This window comes from Perna viridis, chromosome 4 (genome assembly GCF_037379345.1).
Source record: "Perna viridis isolate PV_CMFRI_1.1 ecotype Kerala chromosome 4, ASM3737934v1, whole genome shotgun sequence".
Classification (NCBI taxonomy): Eukaryota; Metazoa; Mollusca; class Bivalvia; order Mytilida; family Mytilidae; genus Perna; species Perna viridis.
In genome coordinates, this window is record NC_142448.1 from 21,771,788 (window position 1) to 21,783,716 (window position 11,929).

Sequence of the window (11,929 nt, forward strand, 5' to 3'; positions counted from 1 at the left end):
GGTCCATGCTCCTAGTTTATATTTGAGTCCGTATTGCTCTTTTGTTTTTATTTGCGGGCTAGTTTGATTAATTTATTTCCTTTGTTGTGCGTGTCTATTTTGTTTAGTCTTTATCCCTGGATTATGTTTTTTTTTTATTATTATCGTTCAAATATTCAAACGTATTTTTTATGGCGGCAATAACTTGTTTATATAACAAATGCAAAAATAGTGCAACTCATTTCCTATTGCATTTATGCAATAACAACAAAAGTCGGAGTCTTTAAACGACTGGGGGATTTTTGAACCGTAATTCATCATAAAAATACCAAAAAGTATTGGTGTGTCCTTTCTCTGTCGTCTCTTCAGTGAGGAAGTTGGGCTACGGCTATTTGGGCAAAATAGGTTCAGTGTATATAGTCTTTGTTTATTATCATATGCATATGTTTTTAACAACTGCTTTTTTTTTCAATTACAGTAAAAACAGTGTTAAGCCTGTTCATAATTACTTGAATAAGGTCAGTTACAGTTAACCTGTACTCACGAGAAAAAATAGCGTAATTGCATGGCCTGTTTTAAGAAAGAGAGATAAAAGAAAGTTACACCCAGCGACGGTGAAACGGGACCATTTTTAGCTTTGCAATAATAGCAGGAATATAACCAATACGAAAAAAGAACAACTCTAGGGTCCGCCTTGTGCTTTTATGCGAATGAGATTTGCAGATATATTTTTCTCAAGGACGGTGCAACAGGACCTTGACGATAAGTATCGCAAGTATTACAATAGAGAGAATGCCCTTCTTAACAGTGGAGGATGGGATTGAGTATTTAACAGTGGAGGATGGGATTGAGTATTTAACAGTGGAGGATGGGATTGAGTATTTAACAGTGGAGGATGGGATTGAGTATTTAAAAAAAAGTTACAAATGCAAGACCATGATTTTAAAAGAGAAACTTGACCCATGAGTGTATGACAATAAGAAGGGTCAGTCAACTAATTAAATAACAATGATTCAAAGAAAATCAATCTGAAACGTGTTTTTCGTTCTCCTGTATAAAGAGGCATTATTCGAAAAGAATGTCTACATTTTCATAACTCAATAATAATGTGGCTTTGTTCTCAATTGTTTAAAAATAATGACAGAGCAATTAAGCATTTCATATCTATTGTGATAGTTTCATATCTTATCTAATTTTATCGTACCTATTCATGTTTCTCAAATTCAGTTTAATATTTTTCTTAAGTCAGAGTTGTTTTAAAGGATTCGTTAAATTTTCCTTTGATACTATAATTTCTCATATCAGAAAATAACTTATCATAAAATTGATAATGAATTTGTCTTAATTAATTTTATCTTGATAAGTGCAAGCGTAATCAAGGAAACCGATATTCTAAAGGAAATGAAAAGAATGTAATCGAGGGACATAGAAAAGAACACAATTTACCAAAATAATACATACAAAGTAACAAAGGTAAATGAGCAACTCGGACTCTACTGAAAACTGAGAGTATGGACCGTGTGCACGGGTAGGGTAAGCGTCCTCTGTTTTTCTGGAAACACCCGCCGAGTAGCTCATGAAAAGTTCAATCCAGTGTAGACGAAAGAGAAAAGGAAATATATAACACATTGAACAAATCAGTTTCCATGGTCACGTAGGTACACCGTAACGATCCATGAGTTCATTATGACGACCATAAAACTTAAAAAACGTATGGTGTAAGTTACAGTTGAGTGTTCGAAACATATAAGAACATCCTTTCTACTTGTTAAGTCGCTAATATTGCATAATATATACATCGCATTTGTGCCATTTCGGATGTTCAAAGCAAGCCAAAATCAGTGGCATAGAATATTTGACGATTAGCGACTTTGAAGACGTCAGTCTGGTTTTATTTCAAGACCGGTTTTCAGATGCCTCAACAAAAAGAGAGCGTTTTTATTTTTTTTTATTATTATTATTTTTTTTTTTTGGCGTTTTTTTTGTTTTTTTTGTTTTTTTTTTGTTTTTGTTTTTTTAGGGGAAAAGAAATTGACAGTAGAAATCAAGCAATTTCTCCCTCAAACATACAAATGAAGGATGGAATCGAAATTTGAAACCTACCCCTTTTTAATAAATAATCCACCTCTGTAAGTGATACTAATCGCATACTTCAGACGTTGCTTGCCGTTCTTACTTTCAAAAATCTTTTTCTCAGAAACTACTGTACAGAATTAAATGAAAGTAGATATGATTGTTTCTTAGGGGACATGGACGCTGTTATTAAAAATTGAACATGGGAGTCAAAATATGTCTATTTGCAAATAACTCAAAAACCATTGAATTTAGCAAAATTCTGATGAAGGATAATGATTGTTCACTATCAGAAGACGGACTTACGCTGAAATATTAAAATGATTCGTAGTTGGTGTAGGCGTTGTTACGAGGCGCCGAATAGGACTTGATCTTTTTGTAGTCAAAATCAATTTTGTGTACACAAAATTGAATTCCGTCATAACAAAATAATTTTTGTCGTACAAAACTATGTTACACAGACTTGTTTTATGTTTTTTTTTTGTAATGACGAAATTTATTTTTTTAGACAAACTTCAATTTTGTGAGACAAAATTAAATTCTGTGTCACAAAAGTCAATTCTGTGTCTAAAATTCAATTTTGTGTCACAAAAATCAATCCTGTGAGACAAAAGACTATTTTTTTCTCTCACAAAAGTCTATTTTGTGAGACAAAGTTCAATATTGTGTCACAAAAGTCATTTTTTATGCAAATTAGTTTACAGATTCCTTTGGATATGCCAATGAATTCTCTCTCATCATGATATGTTTAAGTTGGCCTCTCTTTTGGATATAGTAACCGCGGGTCTTGAAGGTTTCCGATTACTTCGAGCAAGGGGATATCATATAGATAATGCGCTATTCTACAAAAATAATACTTTATTATGTATTACTTACTTTTGCAGAATACCTCATCACCCATATGATATGTCCTTGCTCTGCGTCTACGAGACCCCCAGTAAAAATATCCAATGAGAAACCTTCTTACAAAATCGTGACGAGAGAATTCATTTGCATATCCAAGGAATTCTGTAAACTAATTTGCATACAAAATTGACTTTTATGATACAAAGTTCAATTTTGTCTCTTAAAATTGACTTTTGTGAAAAATTCAATTTTGTCTCACAAAATTGACTTTTGTGACACGAAATTGAATTTTGTCTTACAGAATTGAATTTTGTGACACGGAATTGACTTTTGTGACACAGAATTGATTTTTATGACACAAAATTGAAAATTTGTAGTATGTTAAAAATTTTGTTCATCTGAACTAATTTTTGTACAAAATTCACTTTTGTCTCAAGAGTCCCATTCGGCGCCCCGTAATTTTTTTTGTCGTTTTTCATGTGTACAACTTACTTGTTTTTTGTTAGGGTATTCTGCACAGACTGAGCATTTTAAAATTTGTTCATTGGTCAAAAAATGTGACCATCGTTACTAAAAATAGAACAAAGGAGTCAAAATGCCTTTTTTGCCACATCCGTAGAAGTATAATGAAGATGAAAGCTACTCATAAGATAAACATAATATTCTGAATTGATTTGCAATATTGATTTGTTTAAGGCGGCCATTTTCAAAATGGCTGCCATTTTGTGACCATTCTCTCCAATTGCTCTGATTCTAATGATTTTTGGTTTCTTTAAGGCACACTGTGTTTTAAGTTGAATGGTGATGACGAAAGTGTGTTCTGGGTGGCCTTTTTCCCACTAATCGTTTTACTTACTTTGATTTCAACGATATTTGAATATATATATTTTGTATAGCTATGGTTTAACTTCATTTTATGTTCTTTTTCAGCAAATTTATACTGGGCTAATGTCCCATCAGGCCCTGTAGAATTACAGGGCATAGGGAGAACCCTGCCCAAAATTTTCCAGAGGTTCTAATAACACTTTGAAGGCATTTCCAACATTTTACAGTGCCTTAGGTACTCAGTTAAACTAACAACAATATATGCTCTTTACTCAGCATTTTTTGTCAAACATGGTAACAAGCATGATACCTTTACTTACTTTGTTAAAATGGCATGATTTGCCAGGTGAGCAATTCAGGCTCTTCGAGAGCCTCTTCTTTTATAATCGTAAAATGGAAATTTAAAGAATTTTAACTTTTCGTCTTTTCCGTCCTCAATGCTTAAATTTGAAAAATATATATATAAACATAGTACTTAGAAACTGATAGTCTTCTAAGAGTTACTGCAAAAGCGTATCACGCTATGAGTTTGGTAAAATGTTAGATATATGATAAAGGGAAAAACTGGTAATAAATATTTTTAATTTTTTGCTTAATGAACAAGGACAGTAACAGTTATTCAGTAGGTCTTTACACGATAGAAAGCGAGGGTGTATAACCCATTTAGTTTACAAAGCTTCTCACCAAATAAGTATCAAATGACAACATTTTTTTATATCAAATAATCTCAACACGCTAAACACCCACAAAAGAGTAAAACTAGAAATCGGAATGCGTGAAGTGGCAAAAATTGGGGGTATTTTAACAGCTAACAGGGTCCATTGTTCACTTGTTATAGGTTGTGACCTGAGTAGGATGAAGACGCAATTATCTCTTTTAACATTTTTATGTTTTGTGGTTTTGAGAATTTCAGGCCATGCCTTCATGGAACAACCAAAGTATAGAGCATATTTTGCTGGATATTCCACACCCCAAGGCATGAATTGTGGGGGTATCTCGGTATGTAACGTATTCTTGAATTACTAACTTAAAGGTTATTATGGCAACGTCTTATCATTATTTGTCTAGTGATGACAAAACTTACTAGTAAATTCGTATTTATTATCAGTTTCATTTTGATATTTTCAATGAATGACCCAGAAACTAGCAAAAAAAAAAAAAAAATAAAATAAAGAATTTTAATTAAATTAACGAATGAGACGGAAATAATGCTTTTCGAGAAAAAAAGGGTGGTCGGAACCATCATTGTCTATAGAAATTTTAAAACGAATTATGGTGGCTCCTCTGTTTGGAAGAATTTCTTTTCTTAGTTTTCTCACTTTGGAGAATCTGGAATCTGAAAAAAAATATTTCATGTGAATCCACCATGGTAATGTGACGCATTGTGAACAACTTCTATTTTTCAATATAAGTCAAGAAAAAGCACCGAAAAGGGGAGATAACTCTATTACAAGAAAATTATTAAATATGGCTATATTTCAAGTGCTAATAATTTTTTTTGGCCATACTTTTTTTGGATAGCTACTTAGTATTATAATGCAAATAAATAATCTTATTTGCATTTTACTTCCAATCCATCGAATTTTGTTTACCACCAAATATTCAAATTTACAAAAGGGAGAGTGGTCTGACAATATTCCGCATATCTCTGTAGACAGCCCAGAGGCCTAATATATTTTTCTCTTCAAACTTTTTTTCAATTTTGTGCCTGTAAAGCATACTTATTTATAAGACAAAAATAGTTCGGTGATTTTACAAATATTAATACATGTGTTTAATTTTGTGCATTTTAAGGCAAAAAATGTGCATCAAGAACCTAAAAAAAATATTTTAAAATTTTACTAAATGCCAGTTGTAGGATATATTCTCTTATTTACCTTTAAAAAAGTTAAAGGTAAACAAATAACAACAGAAAAGGCGTTTGAGAATTGTTCCAATTTATTTTACACAATAGCATAAACTTGCACTTACACTGAACTACATTTAATAACCAATTCAGAACGAATGCACAAATAAAATAACAAACAAAAATAAAGCAGTTAGTGTCAATGTCCTTTTTAATTTGCATATAATCTGCATACCGGTATATACTACACAATCTAAAGCAAATGGGAGTTCATTTTTAGCTTAAAAGTCCCCGTTTTGGACTCCCATTTATGAGAAAATGAGTCCGCCAAACCCTATTTTCCTTAAATTTTTGGAATATATATGTCAAAATAAATTCAATTCGGGCTTCTTAAATGATGGGGCTGGCACCTTTAAATACCGTGTGTGGTAAAAACTAGGCGGTAGGTTATAGAAGGGGAATTCATAACAAGCGGATGCTCGTTTTGAACAAAAGTACAAGTATTTGCAACTAACCCCATACTCAATAGGAATGCGAAAAGTTTATGATTCAAATTTTCAAAACTTGTAAGAGTTTTAGATACCAAATGGGTGATCGTTTCTAGCAGAGTAGACACCTATTTACTGTCAGATATATGGGTTCGCTAACAACGTACGCCTTCATGGTAGTTAATTTAAAAAGGCATTAAACAACATACATACATACTTTTAGAACCAGTCAGGGAAATGCCTATAACTAGCTATTATAGTGTTCCAAAACATCTGATTGTAATCACAAGAACTTTGGAACAAATTGAGGTGAACCTCTGGAAATTGAAGCCTAACTTTCCAAGTTACCTCTGAATAATTTGTATCACGGCATCTGTTCTGTGAAAGGTCTCATTTAGGTTACAGACCACCAATTCAACCAATGAGCATTTGGAACGTACGCAAAAATAGTCCTACGCAGAAATTACCCCTGTTCCTCATAGTGCTGTGAAAAAAGTTCTCATCTTATTTTAAAAATTTAAACAGTTTCTGAAAGGAAAAACATTTCTGTACATTTTATAGGTGCATTTTGCTTCTTGTGATGTGAAGCCTAATCTCCATAATGATTTTTAAATATACCCCTATCTTGTGAAAACACTGGGATTTCCCATGCTATTTATAGACCCTTCACTTCCGGTGACCAGTACTGCACTGCAAGTCTGCTAACCCCACATGCCACTCTGAGGATTGTGAGCTGACATATGTAGAATCATGCTGATATATAGTCATCTGCAGGTTAAAGTTAAGGTAAAGTCCAGAGAAGCCATTGAATATTGTGAAATTAGCATAGAAGCCTATGGGAAGTGGAATTAGTGGTTTTTAGCCTTTAATCAAATTCGTGTATTTTCAGCAACAAATATTCCTAAGGACGTCTATTTTCTGTTGGTTTTTTTTTCACAGAATCAGTGGGATAAATATGGTGGTGTCTGTGGAGTGTGTGGTGACGACTACGGGGGTACCCAGAACAACATGGCAGGTGGTAAATGGGCAACTGGTGTTGTTGTAGAATCATACAGCCAAGGGCAAACTATTGATGTCAAGATCAAGATAACTGCTAACCACCTCGGATTCTTTAACTTTAGTTTGTGTGTTAACAATGATTTCTCCAGGAAAATTACAGAGGAATGCCTCGCAAAGCATCCTCTTACAATTATTGATCCAGATACAGGATTCGAAGGCATGACATGGGATCTCCCTAGATCCGTGACTCAGAAGACACTTCAATTAAAGCTACCTGCAAATGTCCACTGTACACAGTGTGTTCTCCGGTGGTACTGGAAGGGAGGTAACTTTATATTTAGTATACGAAAAAATAATGCTTAGCTAGTAGAACCACTTAAATACTTGGAAAATTTGTCATGCCGTTTAAATTGAAAATTGATTGAGAATGAGAACTTTACATCTTGTTTGTCGTATATTTTTAAGAGAAGAAAAGAAAACGCTATCAATATGTTTGTTTGCAAAGAAAAATCATATTTCTATAAACGTTGCATTCTTATAGGTAACAACTGGGGTGTGGACCCTTTTACTGGAAAGGGATGTTCAGGGTGTGCCGTAAAGCAGGAGTGCTTTGTTAATTGTGCTGACATAGAAATCGTACCTAATGGGGACCCAGTACCTCCTCCTCTACCAACAACCCCCAAAGTGGCGACGACTACCACAGAGGCAGTCGGTGCTGACTGTATTGGTAACATGGGGATCATACCGGATAATGGTAAACTATGCACAGCGAAAGACCCCAATTTTCCAGAAGCTGTCAATTTCTGTAAAGATATGTGTACGAAAACAACATTTTGCCCCGCTAGGCACTGTGTTTGCTTGCAGTAGTTGATATTTCAATTTTCCCATAGTAACCTCGTTCTCGGTTTTTAATTGCAAAGTACTTTTACTGTAATTAATCGCGTGATTTAACCCTAATTTAATAAAACCTCAATTTCATAGCTTATAATGCTTCCGAGTTTGTTTTTACAAGCTGGTCTAATTTACACTCTATATTGTCCTTCAATACTGACAGACGTACAATAGCTTAAACTTGCACACACACACACACACACTGAATTACAATGAATAACCAATCCAGAACAAATAAATAAAATAATTTCTTTCCTCTTACGAGGGTGTTCCTCGATGAAAATAGCAACAAAACGTTTTGGCTTAGATCGATGATAATCCTCCATCTTCGCAAAAAGGGTCAAATCCAAATCTTGTGTCAACATAATAATATCATGTGCAGTGCAGTAATCAAGCTTTCTCGGTAAAAGCAGGATGGGAAGTACATACACACTGAGGAAAGAAGATAGTACGATACAAACAAGTAATTTTGTGATCGGAACTGTGTTATAAGAGTTGGTTGATTGATTGGTTGTTGGTGTTTAACGCCCAAGCAGCAATATTCCAGCTTTATCGAGGCGATGAACATGAAATAGATGAAAAAATTTACATCAAAATGATGATGAAATGAAAATGGGATGGGTCACAAGGATAATAGGGTCGACGAACTTTTATCGCCATTGGAAACAGGGAGAGGGAGTAGGGTCGGGTTATTTAGCCTCATGCAGCGGAGTGCAAAGGTTCTTGCTCCTATCGAATACCATAGCAGGATTTTTTGGAAATTTGGTGGTGAACTTCTATTAAGGGTCAGGTTATCACCCTACCAGTTAGTTCACCAGCAAATTTCTAGAATCTATATATGAACTGTTCTTGTGAAGTCGGGTTTGAAATTGGTCAGTTCAATATGTTATGCAGGGGAACCCTTTTCAAGTAGTAGTAAAATATTTCTTATACTTTTAAGGACAATTAAAGGCTGAGTTTTCAATATTAGTTAACTATCAGATTACCAGGATGTGCATATGGATCGTTCCCGCAAATCAGCATCCCCCAACACATTATGTTTTTTCATTCTAGTTACGAATTAACTATTTATAGAAATGCTTTTTCGGGGAGGAGTGAAATTTAACAGTGGTGGTTCATAATTTTTTTTTATTTCATTTGTTTTGTTTGTTTTTGTTTGTGTGTTTTGTTTTTTTTTTCAAAAAGTGGATATAATTTATTTTTGTATCTATATAGAAACAGAATTGTTTATTTTTAACATTATTCTGTTTCTATGTGACTGAATTGAGTTATACAAATAAAGTTGACAGAAGTATAAATGTCAGATCCAGATATTCACAAATCGGGCCCTAAACCAGGGTCCTAAATTAATTCATCATATCAGTATGCTAATATCTTACGTCTATGAAGGCATTCAAAAATTTATTTCAAAAGTTTTCAATCTCAGTTTAAAAAAATCAATATGAAATGCATTAGAAGTACGTGATACATAAATAATATGAAATAAAATGGCAAAGTCCGTTGTGGGTTTGTTATGTTCTATGGTTTTTAGATATTTGGGTTTTCCCGCGCTTTTTTTATTGTTCGCTGCCTTATTGTTCGCTAGCTTGATCGAGCTTATTGTTCGTTGGGTTATTGTTCTCTAGCTTGAGCTTGGTGGATTCTTTAACGCGCGAGGAACGTGGCATTTTTCTCAGCACGTTGCACCACTATGCTTTGCAGTCAGGGGTACCCCATTTCACCACTTAGCGCACACAACCCAGTTGCTCCGTGGGTAGAGCACCCTGGCCGCCTGCCAAGGTTCCGAGCACTATTTAGTCGCCTTTTAACGACGAGCTTAGCGCTGCTGTGGGCCTATTCTTTTGACACCCTGACCCGCACGGGGCATTATGAGAGTTTATACGAGGATTTCTTGCACACCATATCACCATATATGTGTGTCAATCGCCCGGATGGTCTGGTGGTTGCATGTTCGTCTCAAGTGCGGGAGGTCGTGGGTTCGAAACCTAGCTATATGTAGTCTAATAGCGCCAATGACTTTAACATTGAGAGTCTGCTTCTCCGCCTAGCACGTCGAACATAGGAAAAAGAAAGTGTCGACTAGTTTACTCAGCGTCAGAATAATTAACGGTGTCAGCGTGTATGAGTGGGATGGCATGCTTACCTGTGGATTACTGCTACTGTACGCTACACGTTAAAAGTCCGACTAGAACAACAATTTAAGCATTGTCTGCTCTTTTGATCAAACGTTATCGTTCTGGAATGCACGAAGTCAATCAATTATTCGGGATCATGCATTTGTGTGTCAGTATAAAACAGTACGGCAGTACAGATCCTTTTCTGTTGGTTTCGGCTTCGTAAAGAATGTGAGGAATGCAATTCATATATAAAGTCAACCATACATGGTCAAATTTGTAATCTCCCGGGACGACCCGGAACAGCTTAAGATTAGATTACCCTTGAAATGTGCTAGTGTCGATTTCATGTCTGCGATTAAGGTGTCAGTCGAATATCTCTGTAGTTAAGGACAATGTCTGTTCAATATTTTTTCAAGGATTTGTCTATTCACTGTAAATTTGAATTTTCTTTAAAAAGATATTTCCTTGGGCGCATTCTATATTACATTGTGTATATGACAATGCCATTTACAATAAGAACTAATACTTTGATGTTAATGATTATCTGCACGACTAATATTTTTACTATTAAAACAATTATTGGTTTCTTCATAGATCTCGTTAACGAAAAGACATGTAGATGTCTCCAGAGGATTAACGTTTATAAACCATTTTTTACCAATATAGAAAGTCTAAATCTGTGTTAAGCTGTGTTTTTTTATGTTGCCTGAAATACTAGACGAATAAGAAAGCGATGTATCGTCAGCAAATACCCATGTTAAAGTATATCATTGATATATAGCAAAAATAGTAACGGTTTTAAAACCGACCCTTGCGGCATATCTCGTTTGATGTGACTTGATTTCGAAAAAAACATATTACTTATGTTTTTTTAATGTTCGATGTAATTTTCTAGCCATTTTATTACCCACATGTTTAAACTTGGTGTTATTTGTCCCCTGTGTCAAAAAGATCACATCTTTAGACATAAAACTTGTTTGGTACTTATACAGTACTTAATGCGTTATCGAGTATATGTGTTTGGTGACAACTCATTTTGTATTGATTCGTGTTTAAACCTTTCTTATATATAACACAATAACAAGCTGAATTCCAGGTTCCCGGAAATTTACCCGTTTAGAGCGATTTATTAGATATCAATTACACACGGTCGCTTTAGTGTTCTTTAACATAGTATGACTTATTAAATCTTCATCTGCTGCTTTTCCAAGTCGCAGTGTATCTCAGTCTTTTATTTCCTTTACGATAAAAATGTGTATGTCAATTTTTTGGTAAGAAAATGTGTGCTCTCTGGTACTGGTGTGAAATGGAATATGCCCTAAATTCATTCGCTCATAATTTATTTCAATATTTACATTGTCTGCATTTTTCAGTTCGTTTTAGTGAGTATACAAGAATATAACGAGAATAAGTATAGTAAATATGTCAAAGCGACAACAACCCCACATGGATGAAAATATCAGCCCAAGGCCATCCATTGGTCTTCAATGAACGTCGAGGAAATCCTCATACCACTGGGCAAGCTGCAGGTGGACCATTAACATCGTTGTACACAGGTACAGCGAAAGAAAGGTGAAAACGGAACAAGACATACAGAGGCCAGAAATTCCTAACTTGGGACAGGCGCAAAAAATGCGGCGGGGTTAAAGTACTTTGGCGTGGTCACAACCCCCCCTTTAAAATCTGGCCACTGTAGAAAAATATTGCATGATTAAACACACCTAAAATCAGTTCAAAAAGGTCTGAGTCCCTTGTTACAACGGAAATAAAGAAACTGAATATAGATTACACAAATGTACAAACTAAGGATTACCAGCAGTTAACTGACATGCTAGCTCCATACCAGTTTAAACCTACAGAAAGTT

At 34.7% G+C, this 11,929-nt stretch overlaps 1 protein-coding gene across 1 annotated transcript; it reads left to right on the forward strand.

Annotated features, from left to right (window-relative positions):
• The first annotated feature begins 3,789 nt into the window (after nucleotides 1–3,789).
• LOC148619310 (uncharacterized) lies at nucleotides 3,790–8,018 on the forward strand. The gene is made up of 3 exons (XM_088576923.1): nucleotides 3,790–4,722; nucleotides 6,997–7,381; nucleotides 7,598–8,018. Exons 1-3 carry the CDS (start codon nucleotides 4,495–4,497, stop codon nucleotides 7,921–7,923), a joined length of 939 nt encoding a protein of 312 aa, XP_088433049.1. The 5' UTR covers nucleotides 3,790–4,494; the 3' UTR covers nucleotides 7,924–8,018.
• Nucleotides 8,019–11,929: the final 3,911 nt, after the last annotated feature.